Raw genomic sequence first — 24,019 nt, 5'->3', positions numbered from 1 at the left:
ATTATTCAGAGAGAGGACTAGAAAAGTGGAAATGTTGGATCTGATGCTGAAATTTTCCAGTAAAACTTACTTAAGGTTTACTTATTTCTGATTCATTCAGGATAACAATGCCATGATTTGAACAATTTGTTGCAGCAATATGTATTTTCGTTTGTCAGTCTGGTTTTGCTCATGAGATGCTCAGAAACAAGAGCACACCAGCTTGACTTAGACCAAGAACTCAGAACCCCTGACAGAGCCTTAGATACAGAACATTTAATGAACACAGGCACATTAAAAGACCCAGTCCAGCATATTTTATTTTGTTTAAAGTGCATAGTAAGAGTAATGTTACCGCTAACTTGGTTTCCCTTGTTAGTTTTTTGGATGGCTTTTGTCTATCGTCCAATGTCAGAAAACAGGAATAAAAGGCAAAGTAAATCACAGTTTTATTTTGCAGACAAAATGTGGACATTTTATTATCTGTCATTCTCAGGTGAATGGGAAGGAGTTGTCCAAGTCCAGCCATGAGGAGACTGTGGAGCCCTTTCGCGCTGCCAAGGACCCCGTCGTGGTGCAGGTCATCCGGCGGACCCCCAGTGGCCGCCCCCACGGCCCCCCTCAGGAAATCCATGTGGTGGATGTGTGCACTCAGACCGACATCACCTTTGAACACATCATGGCGTTGGCAAAGCTCCGGCCTTCGACCCCTCCTGTGCCTGACGTCTGTCCCTTCCTGCTCTCTGACAGGTATGCACAATAGCAAATGTATATGCATGTTTTACATAATTCTTTGAATCTTTTTATTCCTTGTATTACTTAAACAAAGATCATATGGATTGTTAGTCTGATTTTCTTGGACCAAATGAGTGTGAATAGTGATACATAGATTAAAAACAGGAAAGATCATTTTAAGCAGGTCAATGAGTTCATATTTCTTACATTGTTACAGTGGGTACGGAAAGTATTCAGACCCCTTTACATTTTTCATTCTTTGTTTCATTGCAGCCATTTGCTAAAATCAAAAAAGTTAATTTTATTTCTCATTAATGTACACTAAGCACCCCATGTTGACAGGAAAAAACAGAAATGTAGAAATTTGTGCAAATTTATTAAAAAAGAAAAACTGAAATATCACATGGTCATAAGTATTCAGACCCTTTGCTGTGACACTCATATTTAACTCACATGCTGTCCATTTCTTCTGATCCTCCTTGAGATGGTTCTACTCCTTCATTGGAGTCCAGCTGTGTTTAATTAAACTGATTGGACTTGATTAGGAAAGGCACACACCTGTCTATATAAGACCTTACAGCTCACAGTTCATGTCAGAGCAAATGAGGTCGAAGGAACTGTCCAAGGAGCTCAGAGACAGAATTGTGGCAAGGCACAGATCTGGCCAAGGTTACAAAATAATTTCTGCAGCACTCAAGGTTCCTAAGAGCACAGTGGCCTCCATAATCCTTAAATGGAAGAAGTTTGGGACGACCAGAACTCTTCCTAGACCTGGCCGTCCAGCCAAACTGAGCAATCGTGGGAGAAGAGCCTTGGTGAGAGAGGTAAAGAAGAACCCAAAGATCACTGTGGCTGAGCTCCAGAGATGCAGTAGGGAGATGGGAGAAAGTTCCACAAAGTCAACTATCACTGCAGCCCTCCACCAGTCGGGGCTTTATGGCAGAGTGGCCCGACGGAAGCCTCTCCTCAGTGCAAGACATATGAAAGCCCGCATAGAGTTTGCCAAAAAAACACATGAAGGACTCCCAGACTATGAGAAATAAGATTCTCTGGTCTGATGAGACCAAGATTGAACTTTTTGGCGTTAATTCTAAGCAGTATGTGTGGAGAAAACCAGGCACTGCTCATCACCTGCCCAATACAATCCCAACAGTGAAACATGGTGGTGGCAGCATCATGCTATGGGGGTGTTTTTCAGCTGCAGGGACAGGACGACTGGTTGCAACTGAAGGAAAGATGAATGCGGCCAAGTACAGAGATATCCTGGAAGAAAACCTCTTCCAGAGTGCTCTGGACCTCAGACTGGGCCGAAGGTTCACCTTCCAACAAGACAATGACCCGAAGCACACAGCTAAAATAACAAAGGAGTGGCTTCGGAACAACTCTGTGACCATTCTTGACTGGCCCAGCCAGAGCTCTGACCTAAACCCAATTGAGCATCTCTGGAGAGACCTGAAAATGGCTGTCCACCAACGTTCACCATCCAACCTGACAGAACTGGAGAGGATCTGCAAGGAAGAATGGCAGAGGATCCCCAAATCCAGGTGTGAAAAGCTTGTTGCATCATTCCCAAGAAGACTCATGGCTGTACTAGCTCAAAAGGGTGCTTCTACTCAATACTGAGCAAAGGGTCTGAATACTTATGACCATGTGATATTTCAGTTTTTCTTTTTTAATAAATTTGCACAAATTTCTACATTTCTGTTTTTTTCTGTCAACATGGGGTGCTGAGTGTACATTAATGAGAAATAAAATGAACTTTTTTGATTTTAGCAAATGGCTGCAATGAAACAAAGAGTGAAAAATGTAAAGGGGTCTGAATACTTTCTGTACCCACTGTATATATTTCATAGTCTAATAACAGGGATTTTGGTTCCTGCCGCACAGAGCAATTTGTTGTTGTGTCCTTGTTTTGACTTTGGCTGGGTCCAACGGTAATTAAGTAGGAAAAAAAAAAATATTACTGAGCCATGAAGCAGAAATATCAACGTTTGCAGGATTAGCATTACGAGTATGCAGAACGCCTGTAAAATATGAATACATTTTCTAAGCAGCATACACATAGCTTATTGTGACAAATATAGATTTGTTTGATAAATGAGCTTCTCCATGTGCTTCATGTTTTGTTTCACCAATAATACACAACAAATAAAAAATAAACGACAAATAAATTACTGGGTTAAGTGGTACTAATTAGCCATTTATATAGAACGTATGTGTGACGTGTGCTAAATGTTTCTCTCACTAGTTAAACAGTGAGTATAAAAAAATAACTTGGAATCAATGTCCTAAAAAATCCAAGTCTACAAATAAAATGTAGCCAGATATTTAACATACTCACTTACTTCGAACACAATAACTTCCAACAACTCCAACCTGTCAAGTTAATAGCATGTATTACTCCTACAGCACTTGAACACATCAGATTCACAACAGGGGTAGTTGCAGATGATTGACAAAAAAAAAAACAGCACCAACAACAAAATCAGTAGTCACAGTTTGACTGTTGAATTAGGTTTCCCTGCTCAGTATATCACACTTGCAGTTTGTTAACTGTCCTTTACAATTTCCACTCTCTGAATAATGCCGGCCTACCTTTCATATGTCCCCTGTCTGCTTGAATCATCCTGCATAGAAGCGGAACGCCGCTGTCAGACTGAATAAGTTTGCATGAGTCACATGTCTATAAATTTACAGGAGACAAAAAGAAAAACGCATTAGTTTGTGTGTGACGGTAGTCGTCCAGAACAACACACACGTGGTATAATCACTAAAAATTTAATCACATCTGAGCTGGATGCTGTGTTGTACATTAACTCAAAGTTTTTTTTATTGTTCATGTGAGAGGAAAGCTTAAAACTGAAAATATCTAGAGTTTAAAATATCAACAAGGTTTATCCTGGAAAACAACAAAGGAAACATGGTTCTTTGTTTCATCTTTTGGCATTTTGGTTGATATTCTGTTCATCTCAGAGGAGAAGTAAACAGTGAACAAGAAAAGTTTAGCATTGAGGAATATCTGGGTTTCACCTCAAGGGAATGGAACAATAGCAAACATGAGCTTTACAGCACAGAACTGGGAAATCAGGACTGTGTTGGTGTTTGGTACAGTAGATAATTAATTCTAACAACAGGGAACATTTTGAATTCTGTATGTGTTGTCATTTTTGTCATCCGAGACTTGCTAAGATATTCAGGGATGCTATTTCAGTTGGCTGCTACATTGGTCATTATCACAAACATCATTAAAGATTCATGTTATTTTTATAAAGTACTATACATGTAGTTATACATCTATTTAAACATATATACACACACGTATATTGTCAGCATAGCGTTCCCCACAGGGCCTTCTTTCCATAATTGGAGCTGCTTCATGTACCCGTTTTGACTCGTGTACGGTTTACAAGGTGATTAGCGCAAATGGGCTAATAAAAAACTAGGCAACAAAAAGCAACGTATACTTACAGCCCCCGGCCGACTCCAAATGTAATCAATGTAACCCATAAAACTCACATTTTCTTCTCGTCATCTGAGATCAGTTGCACAATGAAATATCTCAGCAGGTTTTATAGATAGAAGAAGTGTTTGGCAGCTTAGATTTGAGGCTAGACTGTAAATTTGTAACTGTATTCTTTGCAGCCACTGCCAAATGTTATGTGAATAATATTGAGGCATCAAGCATTCTGACATTTACCATCTGTTTTTGTCACTGGAAGGTTGTTTTGAGACAGTTTTGCAGTGCCGGGTAATCTGAGAGTCAGACGGCCCCTGAACACATCACTCAACATGTTCAACAGAGTGTCTTTTGAAGTTTTTGTCGGCAGTGATTATCTTGAGGCACCGAAGCTGCTCATCTTGTTAGGCCCCCACAATGCTGTTTTGTTCAGGGGCTGAGGAAGGCATAATAGAATTACACTGTACAATGTGGGGGGTTTTGTCTGTCAAGAGCAGGAAGCAAATTACAGTATGTGGATATGCTGTTATTAACAAGGGGGCGGTACTTTTATCACACACACACACACACACACACACACACACACACACACACACACACACACACACACACACACTCCAGCGGCAGTGAAAGCCTATGACAATTCCTTTATTCCTCAGATTGGAGACAAAGAGCAAAGTGACAAAATCCTGTCACTTTGAGGTATTGATGGTTTTGAAAGAACATGAGGGAAAGAATCTTGCTAACGCCCAAATTTCCATCTCTTTCCGTCTCTTTCTGTCTCTCCTGACAGTTGTCATTCTCTTCATACAATGGACCAGGATTACTATGAAGGGACAGACTACCTCTCCCCCATTCCAGCTGATGGAGAGAGGACAGAGGAGTTTGAGTACGAGGTAAGATGTTAGCGGAAAACACGCATCATGTGTCATGCGTCAACTGCCACCCCAGCACCAAAGTCCTATTAGTGCTAGCCCACACACAGCATGAAAAACGATATGATGGTTGCCAATTGTCCTTGTAAGAATGGAATAGCTCGATAACTAGTCTCTCTTCATGAACTGTGAGACTGCAACAGAAAAAGGTGAGGAAGTAAAGCGGCAATAGAAGCCGCGAAGTAAAATAAATGTCTTTTCTGTGGTTGAAAGAAAGTCTTTTTTCAGGCTCGGCTGTGCCGGAAAAAGGACTGTGGCGTGAAGTGTCGCTGAAAAGCGTGTGCCCAGCTGCCGCCGACGTGTTGGTTTACACAGAAATGAATAGGAGCGGTTGTTTCAACGTGTGCCGTGCAGCACCTGTGTGTTTTGGCCTTTACATGCCCACCAGAGGTTGACAGATTCATCAGCATGGTTAGTCTTATACTGGCAGATAACTAAAGGGAAATTGCGGTAGAGAAATGCCAAAGATATAAAAAAAAAAACACTGGGAACATTATTTTTATCTGTAAAATGTACATACACTCTGTAACATATGTTGGTCACAATTCTTTGAGGTAATAGTTTGACAGTTTCACAGTCCAAAGAAGAGCTCTCTTCAACCATTCTTCTCTTAACTGTCTGTTTATGTCTGTGATAATTGGCTAGTGTATTTTTGTTCGACTGTTTTAAACAACTCCTCATAAGGTGGTGCTGCTAAAAAACAACTTAAGTGCTGAGAATTTGAATCCATATGTAGAAACTCACATCTAACCTCCTCAAAACATTAACACATGCTCCCTCAACGTGCCATATTAAATGTTGCTCAGCGTTGGTTGGAAGGGTGCAAACAGTAATTGACTCTACAGGCCGATCCTGGAGGGACAGTAGTGACAGATAATCAGCCACAGGGCAGACAGCTTAAATAAGTCTCTGCTTCCATTGGAAATGATGACAAGTCTCCATGCGTTTGCTTTTTTTTTTTTTTTTTTTTTTTTTTTTACTCTCCTAGTTAAAAAGAGAAAGTAGATAACTTTCAAACAGTCACAGTGTTGCCTGAGAGTTGTTAATTGTTTTCGCAACTCTGGAAGGAAAAAAAAAAAATAGCAGGCTGGTTGACTCTGAGCTCAATCAAACCCAATTAAAGTAGGTGTGTGTGTGTGTGTGTGTGTGTGTGTGTGTGTGTGTGTGTGTGTGTGTGTGTGTGTGTGTGTGTGACAGGTGCTAGTAAGAAAAAAAAAAAAAGAAGATAGAAACACATTGCTTTACTTGTGCGTCTTGACCTGGAGTGGAAGTAACAGGATCAGTGGGATAGGTGATGAGATTCTAAGGCTGTTGATCTGTCACATGTACAGATATACATAGACATGCACTGATTCAACCGTGACCGGGAGAGATAAACAGACACTGTCTCAGCTCTCTGCTTTGGTCCAATATTCTTTATTTCCGAGTCATTGCGGTGCGAGGATATCGCCCGCTCCGGCTCCTCTGATGTATGATGATTGCTCACCCCTCCCTCCTCTTATTTGTTTCATTTAATTTTTTTCTGAATGTTTCCACCCACTGGGCTTGAGCTGTTTCTTCACATCCTAAAGAGATTTGCGCACCCACTTGGATCGGTGAGACCCCAGTGTCAAATCGGAACAAATATAATATATTAAAGCATCTCTTTATGCCTCATTGCTATTAACAAATCCTATTATACTGTGTATGCTTTGCAGCCTGCACCATTTTTTTTTAAATTTTTTTTATTTCATGCTCTGGGGATTTATACCACCCTATTGCTGCCCCACTTACTGTAAGTTAACTGAAATCGCTGTGAGGAGAATGTAGGCAGAAGCTAAAAGCCACTCTCAGAGCCGACCTGATCCGTCACTCCCCGCTGAAGGAGAGAAACAAGAAGGCAGCAAAGACTGCTCTCTAAATTACCTTTGTCAGATGAACAAAGCACAGCGGGGGAGAGCAGTTTGCCAACACCTAATAGTGAAAACATCTAAATCTAATTCACCTTCTTAATACACCAGAACAATGTTGTCAATGAGGTGGAGAGATGCCAAATGACACTGAAGTAAACATTCAGCAGGGGTGTAAGACAATATCAATACACTTCAGGATTGCAATATTATGATTTGTGAGCCGGCATTGATTTTTCATTAATATCTTCTGAACAAAGATTTGTGGCAGAACCCTAACGCGGTTCATTTTGTGTTGTTTTAAAAGCTCGACTGCAAGATAGCCGTGTTGTAATCCGCTGTATCTTCGGCCATTTGATTCTTCCACTCCAACCGTAACCTTGGACAGGAAGTAGCGTATAAGACAGTTTTCCTGAAATTCTTTTTTTTTTTATTGCAACATATGGCTATTTACTGAATAATAACCCCTGTATTATGATTCGTACCATATTGCTAGATTCTTGCCCACACACAGCCCTAAAATTCACAGTAATACATATTTGAACATGCACATATTTAGTGTGGGTTCATGTGAAGTTGAATTTTCATGTTTGTGGACTTTGTATCTCCGAGATAATTGGCCACAGGGTCCACAACAACATGCAGTATGTCTGCATCTGATCCAGCCGAGCTGTTGTCACACTCATCAGCTTGTGTGTACTGACATTGTTTTTGCAAACAACTGGAGAGTTCTGTATCACTGGCGGTGTGTCTGCATGCACCTACGGCTTTCCTAATCAATACTTATATTAACTAGTGATTTTGTATCATGTAAAAGGTGTTTGGTATGAACCCACAGAGAATTCTCCCTCCTCGTCATTTTTGTGTTACAGCTGCAGCTTCAGTGAACATTCAGGCAGAAATAATTCAAATAATGTGACAGTGTGTTGATGTGTGTACGTTGGTTTAGACACTGGTGAGACAGGAAACACAATCCAAGAAGACCAATTGAGTAAGGCTGGAGATATACTTGTATTTCCAGCGTTTTCCACTGTGCACGGACGTAACGGTGTCAGGTTTTATTTCCATTTAGTTTTGCAGGTCGCTGACCCTGTCACATCTCCATACTGTCCCTGGACCGCCCTCAGCGGTCATGTGTTTGTTGCATCTTGCTAACGCGTTGCATCAATTTCCGTCGTGCACGACCAACACTTCGAACCGATGCAGAATACTGTACGTGAGGCAACCATCATACATACTCAAAAGCGTAGTTTAAAGCAAGCATATGTCAGAAGCTAAAGGGGCATTTCAGAAGCTAAAACACAGAGACAGAATCTTTCTACTTTGGAAAGTTACCATGGCTCTAGTTGCTTAATTTCAACATTTCTTAACAGTAGAAATGCGTTCATAAGGAATGAGGGCTTGTACTCATTTGATTGACTTTGCTGCATCACCAGACTGACTTCTTTCAAATTACATTTTGTTATGCAAGGCTTAAGTTGGGATGAATGCAGCCTTTTTAAGGGGTTTAAGTAATGGTAGTATTTTGCAGCAAAATGATTTTTTTTTTTTATACGTTGTGTGAATGGAAGGTTTCTATAATCAGAGAAAGTAATTAGAGAAATTCAGCCAATGTAGCAGTTTTCCTGCAGCAGACTGCTGATTTTATTTCTTATGTGAACATGTAATATAAATGCGTTAACCAGGTTTTTAGAAGCACATATTCATGAAAGCCTTCAGACAGGGAGAGGAGGCCATCACTGACTTTTCTATACAGTGGGATGAAAGAAAACATCACATTTTAATCCAAAGTAAGGAAATCCAAGTCAGAGTCTGACTAAAATGGACCCTGCTAAAATAAAGAGTCGTAGCTTCTACACACCTGTAAATGTCCACTTCTATACATGAATGATGTACTCGCTCTGAAAGTTAGATCCATTCTCAGTTTCAGGTTTTCATGACTGAGTCTTGTACACTTAAATAAAACCAGCGTTAATTCAAAAATATGTTCAATGTTAGACTGGATAGAAATGTGATTACTGAATGATTAGTATTTCATTTCACTGGGAACTTTTCCACTATCATTCAGAGACACCTTTTACTCCCTGCCTGCCGCTGCACGTACACACACAAACACAGAAAGAGAAAGAGAGACTCAACCAGGCCATAAACTTGGGCTCAATGAATGCCATCAAACCTCATAAACTCTCGCATGTCTTTAGTCATCATTGAGATGACGGCTGTAGTTTGCTCTACACGACATCACCCTTAACAAATCGAGCCATTGATTGTTGTTCTGAGGATGTACCTTCTGCCCACTACTTCACTCTCAAATGACTGTGCGTAGAGGTGGTAGACTTACGATTTGCTAGCTTTACCTGGCAGTTTGCACTGCACCTCCTTTCCATTTATTTGTTGTTGTTTGCTCCACGCAGAACTTTTTGACAGCTGTAGTCATTTTTGCACAATTGAACTGTAGCATCTAATCTCACAGCACTACACACATTCTTCTTCTCCTTTTGTCGTTTGACGTTTGTTTGCAAACAGCTTTTAGGTGTGTTACCCCCACCTTCTGGCTGTAGTAATACATTAGTACCCGGCACCGGTAAATCCACAGAGAATAACAAAATTTGAAAATCATGACCCATCATAACCAGGTCACTAGTTCAAATAAACTCATTGTCTAATTCCCTGCTTGAACCCAATTTAATCCCAGTAAGCTTTAATTCTACTGTAGGCTGATGCTGTTTGTCCTCAGTAGACACAACTCAGTTTATCTCGAAACTCTTTGGGTTGGACTTTAAAAATGTACCTCCTTCTTGTAACAAGACATACAAATGGAATGAAAGCGTAAAAACAAACAGTATCATAACTCCAATTTAATTTTTCATTCTGTAGAGGGATAATTTCTCTGACACCAGAAGTTTATAACATCGTTGTCCTCTCTGCTGGCCGGCTTGGATATATGAAACATATAAACCATGTCATATATCTAGAATTTTACACAGAGATATCATACAATTTGTCAGATGCTTTGATGTGTGCGCAGCCACAACAGCATGTTAGTAACCGTTCCTTTGATTAGTTATGGTGAGTTCTGAGGAAGTGAAGTACTCCCTAGCTCAGAGATAGTCTTCCCTCTCTTTCTGCTAGTGGTAGCCATCCATGTATTTGTGACTGCTTTTTCAATTACTGGTAATCAAAGGCGCGATTATTATGACAGCATCCCAATGTGCTTTGATGGTGGGCGGCAATCTTTCCCCTAATCACGCCATCGCAGTCATTAATTTACTATCAGCCCTCATCCCTGTGCAACACTGCAAACTCCTGCCTGAGAGGCAGAGAGCTCGCTCGGAAAACAGAGTAAAGAAAAAAAAATCAAAAGGCAGGAGGAGAGACAGAGATGGAAGAATGGTTGTTTGATGGTTCATGAGACAAGCTCCTTTTTCTGAGGCATCTGAGCGAGTGGGTGTTTTTTTTTTTCTACACAGTATTGCCTCAAATCAAGAAAGCAAAGGAGCATCTGATAAAGAAAAGAAGCCACCTAGTTAACACACACGCGCGCACACACGCACACACGCACACACACACACACACACACACACACACACACACACACACACACACATCTGATGCTTCATCCAACATGTTGTAATTGTGGCAATCTGTTTTCTCTGATGATTTAGCCACAGGTCTCCGGCACTATATCTACCCATTAATTAGTCAGAAGCAACTTTAGGCTTGTTTCACTGAGCCAGCAAGGGATGATGCAGTACCTGCTCACACCTCTGCTTTGCCTCAGTCTCAGCAATTAATTTGTGTGTATATTTTTAGCCGGATGTCTCCGAGACATTGCCAGTGATTTTAATATTTCCCACAGATGTCCCACAACTTCACACATCACATTAGCATGCGAGGTGTATGTTATCTCTGGAGCTTCCATTACCTCCATGACTGCTTTGTTGCATCTGAAGGTGTGCTGCTTTAATAATATCCGTACCAACAATAATAACGATCGCTCATTAGAAGCATGTCTAATATATTAAAGAACAGATTTTTGGAGCTTACTTTGTTCATGTCGTCAGCACCAAAGCTTTCCTCCTTCACGTTGTTTCTTTAGATATCAGCCGGGATTTTAAGTTGTCATCGCTTCTGAGGCAGTCGATTAGAGATCTGAGCTCCCCATCAGGTTGAGGCTGTCGAAAAAGATAAAACGACAAAGCTCGGATGATGCTGTTCTTCTTAAGCTCTTTTTCTCTGTTTGTGCAGATGTGTGTGTTGATTATTACTTGTGTGTGTAAGCATAGGAGGTTTGTGCAGGAATGCAGGAATTATTGTTGTGTGTGTGTGTGTGTGAGTGTAGCTAGGCAGCAACGCGTACCAGCTCCAGAAAACACATCAATGATCTGTCACTGTGTGTGTGAAAAGCCGAGGTGCAGACATGGAGGAAGAAATGACTGACAGGGGAGAATGAGAAAATGGGAATTCAGCCTAAAGGTGTGTTTTTGTGTGTATGTGAGAAGTGGGGGGTCATAAACAGCTTAGGAGGGCTAGCCAAAGGCGCCAGCTCTTCGCCTTTTTCCCTCATTTCATACCAACATGGTCAGACTTCGCCCCCTCCGCCCTCTATCCCCTTCCCAAAGCCCCCCGTTACATCTGACACGTGTAACCAGCCGACCCGCACTTGTCACAGAGGAAATGAATCTCTCTGTTTCGGTGTGAGACCCTTCCGAGCCCCACCAGAGCCCTCGCTGCCACCTCATTTCTCTCTACCCCCTCCATCCTCCTCTCCACTCAACCACCTCGCTCCTGCTGCTGAGAGTCGGTGTGTTTCTGCTCTAATGAAGACCTTGGGAGGAGAGGCCATTTCACACTTGATTCCCTCCTACACCCTTGATATGTTTCAGCATTTGGAGATGGAGCGCAGGCTTGTGCTGTTTTGGGCTGCATCTCTGTTGTGGGAAGGAGAGTGCAAAGTGGGAGCAAAGTGCCTTGTGTACATTAACTGTCTGCAAGCTTGGGTGGGGGGGGAGGGCAGGGGGGGAGATACACCAAAACAAATAGCTATAAGATGATGGGGAACTTCTAGCTGCTATTAATCAAGTCTCACTTCTTCTGTATTGTATTTATGAACTTAAGTAAAGAATTCATTCAGACACCAGGGTATGCCATGTTCCAACAGGCTCGTGGGAAATTTGTCAACCACTGATTTGTGAGTCAATAGTTTGTTGATCTCTCCCCACAGGAAGACAGGGAATATTTCAGGGCTGCAGCAAATATGTATATCTGATAGCATTAGCATAATTATAGTTTATTTATAGTCTAATATTCCATAACTTGGCAACGACTTGAAAGGAAAACACTTGAGGTCCTCTGACATTTATCAAAGCCCCTCCGATCAAACTCTCCAAGCTGAGAATGCCTTTCATGATCAAACACTTTCAGACTCAAAAAAACCTCGGACGAAAGTTGGCATTCCAGACTCAATGCGTATCTCAAAAACAAGTAGGATATCTTGCAGCAGCTCCCTGTCTTTGTATAGACATTGTTATGCCGTTTTTGTGCAAGATATATATTTGGATCAGTTTCTGTTTCTTCTTTAAAGGTGAGTGAGGTTCTCTGTGTCAGCAAAACAAAATCACAACCAAGTTTGTTTTGTAGTTCCTCTGAAGCTTTTAGTCATATCACTCCATCTACCTCAGCAAATGGAGTCTTGTGTTTACATTTCTGTATTTCCCCTTTATCTACCCAGGAAGTGGAACTGTGTCGACTCAGCAGCCAAGAGAAATTGGGGCTGACTCTGTGCTACAGGACGGATGAAGAAGAGGATGTGGCTATCTACATTAGCGAGGTGAGTAGATATTGTAGCATGCCGTTTAACATACCAGACCTGAATGACTTGAGTTAAACAGGTTAATTTTCTTCATAGAGGACACCGAGTGTTGCATCTTCCAACTTGGTTTGCAGTGAAGAAGTACTGATCTCTCCAACGCTCTCTAGACAACTCTATAAACCAGAGGTGCCCAAATTCTTTACTATGAAGAGCCAAAAATCTTTTCAGACACAAAAAAATTTGTGTGAATGTAATTTTATACAAAATGTCCATTCTAAATCAAAAATCAAATTTTAGAACAATTAAAACAGTTCTCCTTAATATGCGTATTAGTAATTTTATTATTTTGGAGAAACTATTGTCAAAAACATCTGTACGCTTCTTTTTGGGAGAATAAGCACAGGTTGGTCAAATGCCATGGTGGATCAAAGCAAAGAAAGTTCAGGCCAAACTTGGCCTGTGGGCCCCAGATTGGGCGACTCTGCTGTGTCTAAGATCATTCTATATTACTATATAGTATATTGCACTACATGTGTTGTCTATGACTCCTAATGACAGAAAATGAATCGCAAACTATTTTGACAATTGATGAATCATTGAGTGCATTTTTAATGAAAAACTGCTAAAATCATCAGACTTCAAATTAAACGTGAATATTTTTAGGTTCCTTTCGCCTTCAATGATAGTTAATCAAATATTTTTTTTCAGTGGTGGACTGTTAGTGGGGACAAAACAAGTCATATTAAGCGGCACCTTGGTCTTTGAGAAACACTGGTTGAAATTGTTCCCCATTTTTCCACACTTTCAAGACCAAACAGAAAATCAATTAACTGTGAAAATAATCATTATTTGCAGCTCCATTTTGCATTCAACAGCTGACGTTATTGACACAGAATGACAAGACTCAGTGCCTAAAATCTTAATGTACTACTCACCATTTAGTGAACTTGAGAAAAATGGAGTGTGCATTATATAGGTAGTAGCAATTGAGTGAACAAAGGGCTGATTTCAGACACATAATGAGTCTTTTCTCTTTTATCTTATCCCACTCTGCCTGGAGATACTGGAAAAAAACATGCAACATACTGTACATACATACACTGCCAGCTATTTTTATGCCAACTACCACACTAAGGATTGCTTGCTGTTTGAAAAATGAACATATTAATACTCTTGGGGCATAAGGTATATGCATATTCTACAGATATTTCAGTTCTTTGAAGTACCACATTTCCATGTCTATATATTGTTGAAACCGACAATCATCATCTTGCTGGAACCGAGCGTATCAGTTGAATAGCTAAACAACTGAGAAATCGCTGTTTCTCAGACTAAATCCATTGTGACATTTAATATTCATCCTCCAATTTATGATTTACTTTAGTATTCATGTGAGCAAAGCAGCTGTCTCTATTGGGTGCATTCATTTTAATATTGAACTCTTTTATCAACCACAAATGACATTATTGAAGAGTCTGACAATGATATTATTAAAGAGTCTGACAATGAGCTACAGCATGATTACAGTTGAAATCACTGCAGAGACGGAAAAAACACACCAAAAAAGCTTTCAGGTGTCATCTTTGTTGTTTACTCAGTCTCCGTGTAGCTGACATCAGAAAACAGGCCGTGAGATACATGTAAGGAGAACGACTCTTGCCCACTATTTTTCTCCCACTTGTTGGAGGCATAGTAGATTCTGCTCTCCATTCTGCTCAACTTTCTCTCCAATGTGTTTGAAGTCGACTCGGACCATGCAAGGTGTTCGCTTTGAGAGCTGAGCGGAATATAAATCACGGTGGTCTGTGGCTCCTGACAGCATCCTTAAGTGTTTGCTCTGTACAAAAATGTAGGGCTAAGAGGAGTGTGCTGCATTTAGATGAGGCGACTGAATGTCCCTGTGTACAGGGTGTGTTAGAGGAGGTGTTACGTGCTCTGATCTTAAGTGGTGTCTTGAGTAGTGAGAACACACCAATATGAAGTGATGAACAATGCAAGGTTATCTTTAAACAAGCCAAATTTCCCAACTTTGTTTCCATTGTTTCATACAGTACAGTGGTCAACTATTTAGAAGAACAAGACCAGAAAAAGTGAACCACCAGTCCATCCATTTTCTAGACCCGTTTATTTCTATTCAGGGCCACAAGAGCTGGGTCTATCCAGCAAAGGTCACTCGTCAATTGAACTACCAACAGATGCACAGATTCTCACCAGCAGGCAGTTTAGTGTTTTCAGTCCACCTGCCACATCTTTGTTTATTTTTCCTCCAAATCCATTTCTCCTATTTTCTTCCCACTGTTCAAACACAGAAAAAAGACCAAAGCTAAGAGGCACACCCGTGACCTTCTTTCTCTGTGGCAGACTGTCACCACAGCCACACCACCACTCACAATAACATCATCGACAGCTAATAAATGATTATAATTTCACATATTTCAGATTTCAGTTGTAGATTGTTCATGGTTGGAGGCTGTGCCCTCAACTGCAGAGAGATTATCTTCAGCTTCCCCTGTTCCTTCTAGTCCTTGACCCTTTCTTGTCTAGGGACCTACCTCCCAGTTTAATGAGCGGTCCAGTGTGTAGGAGTGTACTATCATGAAGATGGAGTGCCTCAGCACCTCACCGTCTGCAGAGATCTTGTCTGATAGGAGAAAGTGAAACGAATGGCCCCAGACACCAATTGATTGGCCGATGAAAGCGTGTCCTGCCCTCTTGTTGACTAGCATTAGTTACAGAAGGAGCAGGTGCATCATGTACTGGGGTTGAGTTACAGGCTGAAGATGCTATAAGCGGAGACTTGTGCTCTATCAACTTGCCAGAAAGTAAAGTAACAAGTGAGGACCTAAATGATTAAAAGGTGATAACTCAGTTTCTTTTTCAGGCTTTTGCTCAGCTTTAAGAGCAGGGCTAAAATGGTTTTGAGAAGTGAACATGTAGCTGTGGTAAAGCCATTTGACATCTAAGGTCTTCCCATAGCAGCACACATTGTAAATAGACAGTCTAGACATGTCTAGTTCGCAGATGTCTTCTGAATGAGTAAAAATATTTTCAGGCACTCCTTGAGGCTCTTAGACTGAGATTGAATGTGTTTTAGAGCCATTATGTTGTTCCCTCTACCTTCACAGATCAGTCCAAACAGCATTGCTGCCCGAGATGGACGCATTCGAGAGGGGGATCGCATTTTACAGGTGCGGTAAGACACTCTCTCACTGATCACCCCCGACACCAGCTGTCATTAGGTTAAACATAAAAACCTGATTTTTTTTTTTTTTTTTTGTCACACTCCAACACTGTCTCCCAGCGCAAGGGCCCATTCATTTTTAATGGTAGCACATTAAAGGGGGAACTCGCCCCCGCTGTGACTGTTAAAGGGGGCGAAATGTCCCTCTGGCTGTTTTAGTTACCAACTCAGCACCAACAGTTTTTTTTTAAGAGTTCTGGTTCACGACGGCGGGCTGTGCTGCAGCTCGCTGCCTCCTGTGGGATAGCCGAGAGGCTGTGACTGCTGTTAGCTGGTATCTTCATCTTTAGGCCTGAGATCAGGAGGAATTTTGTTACAGACAAGAAGCAGTGTTTGTTCAGGCAAAGTTGCTTTTGAGTATTTAGTGGGTAATTATTGTTTTTGGGTAAGAGAGCAATGGCATTTTGATTTTATTGTTGAGGCTGCATTAGTGGATTTAATTTTGCCACTTGGAGGCAGTAAAACAGAAACTTTTTATACTGGTACCAATACCTTGACTTCAAGACCGGTATTTTTTCCAATACCAATTTTATAAAATCGATTTTAAGAAACAGAAAATTACATGACACATTACGGTACAAATCTTGAGTTTTCGTGCCCTTTAGAGGGGGAGAGTGTAACCCAGGTTTTTTTTCTGTAGCTTCAATTAATGAAACACCTCACATGAATGCTATCACTTTATCGAAGTCCTGCAAATACATACCATCAGTGGACACTAGCTTGCCGGCTATGCACGGAGAAGCCTCCTGTTACTGCAGCACACACAACTCCGGCAGGACGTGCATGTCAAAAATATTTTTTGGACAAGAGTAAAAGGTTCTAATGTAAAATTTCAAGTCGATGCTATTTGGTAAACATTGTGACTCACTGACACCAATGAGACTTCCTTCCTGTGTAAAAGTTATGCGTTTTATAACAAAAAAGTGTTGATGAGAATGTAACGTAGGTGTCAAAATTTAGTACACAATGACGAGGCATTTTACGCATGCAGTTGAGCATTATGAGGGGAAAACATAAGAAAAAGTGTCAGGGGAAAAGCAGCTGGTATTAGATATGGGGAGTGGTTGCACAGCACTGTTGGTCTAATTGTCCACCAGTGTCTACCATGTGTTGTGTGACTGATTTGAAGCAGGAGAGGGTGTGTGTGTGAGTGTGAGTGTGTTTTCGAGGCAGACCAGTACTCTGCCACTATTATCCACCAGTGACAGGGCCATTACTCTGCCTGCAAAAAGATGGACGCCACCTGTCAGTGGCCAGTTAATTGTACGGCTAGATGCATGTACGCTGCCGGATACTTCGGTGGACACAACGGCTCCGTCGGCCCAAGGCCATTGTCTCATTCATAACCACTGCTGGGTCCTGATCAATATTAGGGTCGAGTGTTTACAATAAAGAAAAAAAAAGCTGTGATTGTGCAATCCTGCTTTTGTTGTGGTACTATGTTTTTCTTTTGCATTGCACAGGAAATTGAACTCGGTGTATGTTAATGTGTTTAACGTGCTTTTGTTTGACTTAATAGTGAGTGTGCTAATCATGTTTGTCATCTTCAGATTAATGGCCAAGATGTACAAGACAGAGAGGAGGCGATGGCTGCACTCTCCAATGAAGAGTGTAGGAACATCGTACTGCTGGTTGCCAGACCAGAGATGCAGGTAAAGATATGCCACACATGAGCCTCACACTGACATGCTTTGTCTTGTAGCCACTGACTGATTCACCTAACATGGGCAAAGGAAGCACAATTTACAAATTACAGTCCTGAAGGTTTGTCATTTCCAGTGTATTTGCTCAGAGTAAACCTTAGTAGTTGGGGGGTAGCCAACCACCCCCAACCCCCCACCCCCCACCCCCTCCAACTGCACACAACCACTCAGAGAAGAAGCCACCACTGAGACACCTCATCATGTTTTATTTTTATGTAGCGCCACTGTAATTGACTTCCAACGGTAAGCCATAAAAGCTAATGGCATGCTAATGTGGAGTGAGTTCAGGCCCAAGGCCGATGGCGAATAAGTGGAAGGACTCTGCCGCAGTGCAGATGAGCAGGAAGCAATAGTAGATGCTTTGTAATTAAATGTGTCTCTCAGTAGTAAATCTGAAGTCATCAGATATGGATGCCATTCGGTTCACATCAAGCGGACAAATAGATGATGGATGATGTGGAGCGAGCAGGTCAAAGGTGGTAATCTAATGTCATCAAACTGTATTAACCTGGTTTTAAGATTAAAACGCATGTTTAAAAGATGAGGGGTGTTTTGTTAGTAAAGATGCTGGGAGCTGCATATCAGTCAAACACCACATCCTGTCGATGCTTGCTGTTTCTTATTTCAAAACCATGCTGGGGTGGTTTCTCCGAAAATCCTATTTGGGCACCCGTTTGGAACACCCAGCTATTTGTTTTGAGACACTGTGTCGCCACAAGCTTTAAGCCTTGACAAATAACACTTGCCCCTTTTACATTCTCCCCCCCTTTCTCCCCTCCCACTCGCTCCACATGCTTTCCTTCTTCATTCACCCTTAGCTGGAAGAGGCCTGGCTGGATGATGAGCATAGTGAGTTCCTGGAGCAGCTGAAGATGGAAATGTTGGAGGAGCAGCAGAGAGAAGAGATGGAATTAGCTGCCTTACAGGAGGAGCAGGAAAACGAACAGGTCAGACAACAGCACAACAAACTGTCTGTACTAATAATTTGCGAGTGAATCATGAAGCTTTGTTACTTTTAAGGAACTCTGGCACTCTTTATTTGCTTTGTTCAATAGTATAAAGCCCCTAAAAACTATAGAGAAAAAAGATTTAAGTCATCTGGCTGACAGACCATGGTGCTCAGTGTTATTAACATCAGACCATCACAATGACCAATAATTGCTTTGATTGCATTTGGTTATTAATCATAGTCAATATTAACCTGGTCTCTGAAATAACAAGCGATCCAGCTGGTGGCTGAGATGGAATCAAACTCTTCATTGACCTTCTTTGCGAAACTGATTGAAACCAAGCTCTGCCCTTTGAAATGTGAGCACAAAATAATGATTATGAATATTTATGGAGGGGGACCATTGAACCATTTAAATTTCAAAACATTAGTAATCATAATTTAAAATTCTGTTTTGTTGGAAGGATGCCATACTACAAAAATCCATATAAATGTGACTTCAAAGACATGGCAGAGAGAGAAGACAATCCCTGAAGAAACAGAGCTGTACAACAGAGTTATGAACAACAGCACATGAATTCCTTCAGGAGAATGCAGAACAGCTTTGCACTTCTTGAACTCTTTGTTGTCTTTTTATCCTCATTCTCCACTGAAAGTAAATCAGGTAACAACAGAAGAAGTAGAGTATGTTTCTAAGTATATTACCACATAGAACATTTGTAAATACAGTATGTTTCTATATCTTGCTCGCAAACTGCAGAAAAGTTACAAACATGTTAATAATTAAAACATGACTATGTGCTTGAGGGATTGGCCTTTCATGCAAAAATACTATTCGATAACTGCTCGGAAATCATACACTATTAATCGACTATTAATAGTGTATGATTTCCGTGAGAGCGCACACACACACACACACACACACAGAAGGAGAGATTCACCAAACTTCCAAAAGCCTCGCCGTGGACATATCAGACGAGAAGCATGTCTGTAGCTTTAACTTTGAGATGAGGGCCGTTGTTGGCACTGCACGTCCAACATCGAACTCCCTTTGTTTTGCACTGCACCTCATTCTCATTTATTTTTTGAAGTTCCACAGAGAACCTACTGACAGCTGTTGTCGTTTCTCCATGGTTCTCTTGTTCTCAGTTCTCAGAGCACCGCAGCTTTACCTGCAAAGCTCCAAAGCCTGGGAGCTACGTGTTTTTCTTCTCCGTAGTGTTTAATGCAGCTGGCAGGGAGTAACGCATTACAACCAGGCGCCAGTAAAAATAAATAATTTGGTAATTAAGGAAGAATGATAGTTGCATATACTAATCGTTTTTTGAATATTTTAACAACTATTTGAAAAATCATGACCCATCCCTAATGTACACTTTACAAGCTTCTGGTTAGACCCTTGCATCACTGCGTCTTAGAGAAATCATCCGTATGAAAATTGTTAAAGGAAATTGTATCACATTTCTACATTGTTAGAAGTGTCATGTAAATATAAAATATTTCAGGTTGGTTTTGTTCCCTTTATTCGTTTCAGAGAGCTGAAGATGACAAGCCCACATGCTCCACACTCCCTCATCATAAGGACAATGTACGGAGTATGAAGGAAAGAATGGACAGCTCGGAACATAATGTCTTGGCACACATCCAGAGACGTCTGTCCCAGTGCCTGAGAGATAATCGGGACACACACTGTACCTCCAGCTCCTCACGGCTGGAGGACAGAGAGGACGAGGATGATGATGAGACGGAGGGGGATCGTTTCCAGCAGCTTTTGGAGCTAAAGTGTCAGATACGAAACAGCGGTGAGTATGACCTGTTCTACAGCCACCGCAGCACCATCGAGTGCAGCATGGGGGAGCAGGGCGGCGTACAGCACGAGCTACGTATGCTCAATGAGGAGCTGCGCAGCATCGAGCTTGAATGTCAGAACATCATGCAGGCTCATAAGCTTCGCAAGGGTCAGCAATCTCCGTCAACGGGCCGCTCTGCTCCCTCCACCAAAAATCAAAGCCTCCACTGTGGTGAGCCCACAAGGGGTAAGCTGGCCGACATTAACGAGAGGTTGGAGAAATCGGACAAGGACAGCTCCAGTGCCTATAACACGGCAGAAAGTTCACGGAGCACCCCTCTGGCAATGGACCGCTCCCCGGAGCACTCGCTCCAGAGAATGGTCAGTCTCACCAACCAGAGGAACCTCTGCAGCGGCCTTGCTGCTGGCCACTCTCTTAGCCCGAGCCCCGTCCCAGCATGCCGTGCTCCAGTCCCGGGAAAGAGCAGCAGCCCCGACCACAGCAATCCCTCTGAGTCAGACCAGACGCCTCAGGCTGAGGAGGAGAGCACAGGAAAGTTAAAGCAATGTGCTTCCCGCATTCCTTACTTTTCTCCTTCCCACAGTTCCCAGCAGAGGCCGGCCAACATCCCAGCTCATGCCCGCCACTACCAGAGTTACATGCAGCTGATCCAGCAGCGCTCCGCTGTGGAGTACGCTCAGAGCCAGCTCAGCCTGCTTAGTGTCTGCAAAGAGCCTCAGCGGCCCATTAATGAGCCCAAGATGGAGTGGAAGGTCAAGATCCGCAGCGACGGCACCCGGTACATCACCAAACGGCCCGTGAGAGACAAAATCCTGAGGGAGCGAGCCCTAAAGATTAAAGAAGAGCGCAGTGGTGGAATGACAACAGATGATGATGCAATGAGTGAAATGAAGATGGGGAGGTACTGGAGTAAAGAGGAAAGGAAGCAGCACCTTGTCAGGGCAAAAGAACAGAGAAAAAGACGGGAATTCATGCAGCGGAGTCGGCTGGAAAGCTTGAAGGAGAACCCTCAGAGCAGCAGCGAGGGTCGCAAGGAAGTCAGCATCATAGAGCTCAGCCACAAGAAGATGATGAAGAAACGCAACAAGAAGATCTTGGATAACTGGATGACTATCCAGGAGCTGATGACTCATGGCACGAAGGCCCCTGAGGGAGCCAAGGTGCACAATGCCTTCCTTTCAGTCACTACTGTATAAAGAAAATACACAAACCTTCTACCCCATGTGGTACAACATACTTGCCTCGTTAAATGTGGCGTTTTTATGAGGACAACAGGAATATTTTTCACACTTTGTAACCCAAAAAAGCATTTTGTAAAGAAGTTTATCAGTGACGCCATGGCATTTTCTTGATGTTTTTCAAAGTTGTTTTTCACATCACTCTGTGGGGAAAACATTTTTCTATGAACCTATGACAATACATTTATTTTATTACTTCACACTAGACATGTTTATCTTTTCAATTCTATTTTCATATTTGTGTTGTAACCATATAACTCAAGACAGCTGTATGGAAATCTTTCCATTTTTTTTTTTCTTTTGTGTATTATGTTCAGTTACCAATGATGGATCAGGGGGTCATCATGTCCATAGTAGCTGAGCATGGCCTAGAAGTCCAACTAATTTAACACTGAACCATACAGATTTCATCAAAAAATGTTAAAGTTTAAATAAGATCCAAACATCAGCTTTAAAGGCACACATATAGTATCTCACACATTCCAACCATAACTATTGCAAAATGTTTTGAACTTGAAACAAACTGTTGCTTGGAATGAGGTTTCATGGGTCAGATGTTAAACTTGGGTACTGCAATTATGACACGATGCATTTCAGCAACAAATTTGTACTTTTTTTTTTTACTATCATATGCAAAACATATTTATACAAATGCATTTCACGTCTCAGTTAAAACTAGGAAGACATTTACTTTGACCATCATCCTCCACTGCCATGAAAAGGGAAGAAACCCCATAAAAATGTAATGTTTCAAATAAAAATGCCCTTAAGACCTAAATATTTTAGACTGCTGAACATTGTAAATTGTTAATATGAGCAAGGGTTTTTGGCAAACAAATAACTTTTGCTAATATCAGTTTTATCATCTGCAATTTGGTAAACACATTTTTAAAAAGCTGGATACCTCATTTTACAGTGAAACCCTTCATGTGTTCTTTCTGTAATTTGTGAACTTCAGCCACTTCAACGACAAAGCTACAAACAAGGAAACAACACACACAAAGCTGCTACACTGACACGTCAGTGGAAAAATACCTTAGAGGACACAGAAGTCTCTATATGATTGTATTCAAAATACTTTTTTGGAGATTCTTTGGGTATAATAAGACATCCAAAAAAGATGTCCTGTCTCAGCCAATGCTGCAGCTTTGTCTGTCTGGTTTGCAGCTTTAGATAAAATTATTTTGTACTTAATTTTATTTTGAGTCAATATTGAGTTTTGTTTCTCAACAGATGGACCTGCATACAAGTATTTTTACCTCGTATGTACTCTCCACATAGACCTTTACTCAGCATAGCCTTAATAGCAAAACCTGAATCAATGACACGTCATTCTGATTTGATTCACAAACAACAAACTGTCTGTATATCTCTGTGCAACAGAGATTTTATTCAGCCTTATTCATACATTGTATAATTTGAGTTTCTGTTAAGTGAAAGTCATTCATAGATATTGTATAGTCGTTACTGAATTATGTTTGCCGTCACATTAAACTGGTGTTGGGATGATTGCCACTGAGCAGGACTCAGAACACAGCATTTTAGAACTGGTGAGACGAATGGGTTGCCATTAGAGTTCAGTTACATGTACAGTATACTCATTCCAAAGGCCTCATTTTTAATTGAAGTATTGTAAATTTGAAATTTTAAACCAAGTCCTGTATGTTTTGAGTCGATGTCTGATGGTCTCATTTCGAGTAATGCATAGGTGGCGCATTTGTAGCCAGGTAAAATGTGTGATGATGGTGGTCTTTGCAAAAGAAATGATAATAAATTATTGTTTTTTGGTATGACATGCTGGACCATGCTTTTTTTGTTGTTGTGGTTAAAACAGTTATAAAAGACCAAAATCTATTGCTATTTTTTAGATCCTGGGTAATATTTTAACTGCAGTGAAAAACCTTCACCAGGAAACATTGAGGCTACTGAACTCATCAAGGGTCCATCAGTCGGGGTGCCCCCGACTAAAGTTTCCCCTCATCGACTAATAGTCATTATTTCAAGCCAACAGTGGACTTGTTGTTGCACGATTATGATATTGATTTAATTATTTAAAAACATATACCTGTGGTGGCATCAGACATCCAGGGCTGAGAAAGAATGCAATAAGTAACATTGTTAACTCTGTGTTACATTACACACAGAAATACAAAACTGTAAGAATGAACTTTTAAAATAAAACTTACAAGCACACACACACACACACGATGCAAGCTGCCTGTTAACAACAACGCAAATGCAAAAGTGGTAATAATTCGGAATCGGAATAA

General features: G+C 41.3%; 1 protein-coding gene and 1 long non-coding RNA gene across 3 annotated transcripts in view; one reads left to right on the top strand and one right to left on the bottom strand.

The window, feature by feature from the left end:
• Positions 1 to 23,539, top strand: part of LOC138206388 (PDZ domain-containing RING finger protein 4-like) — a 123,029-nt gene extending 99,490 nt beyond the window's left edge. For both annotated transcript variants that reach the window (XM_069163049.1, XM_069163050.1), the window contains 7 exons: positions 476 to 729; positions 4,965 to 5,067; positions 12,727 to 12,825; positions 15,933 to 15,995; positions 17,599 to 17,700; positions 18,570 to 18,698; positions 20,235 to 23,539. In XM_069163049.1, the coding sequence (XP_069019150.1) occupies positions 476 to 729; positions 4,965 to 5,067; positions 12,727 to 12,825; positions 15,933 to 15,995; positions 17,599 to 17,700; positions 18,570 to 18,698; positions 20,235 to 21,707 (2,223 nt within the window). In that variant the 3' untranslated portion in view covers positions 21,708 to 23,539. The remainder of the gene's footprint in view (positions 1 to 475; positions 730 to 4,964; positions 5,068 to 12,726; positions 12,826 to 15,932; positions 15,996 to 17,598; positions 17,701 to 18,569; positions 18,699 to 20,234) is intronic.
• On the bottom strand, positions 647 to 3,396 carry LOC138206389 (uncharacterized). The gene is made up of 3 exons (XR_011178943.1): positions 3,310 to 3,396; positions 3,060 to 3,090; positions 647 to 722 (listed from the first exon to the last, which is right to left on the bottom strand). It is a non-coding gene; the product is annotated as an uncharacterized lncRNA (long non-coding RNA).
• Positions 23,540 to 24,019: the final 480 nt, after the last annotated feature.

This window comes from Embiotoca jacksoni, unplaced genomic scaffold (genome assembly GCF_022577435.1).
Source record: "Embiotoca jacksoni isolate LCO1_2020_lvr unplaced genomic scaffold, fEmbJac1.0.p SCAF_3, whole genome shotgun sequence".
Taxonomy (NCBI): Eukaryota; Metazoa; Chordata; class Actinopteri; family Embiotocidae; genus Embiotoca; species Embiotoca jacksoni.
Note: the sequence above shows the minus strand (reverse complement) of the source record. Positions and strands in the feature narration are given on the sequence as shown.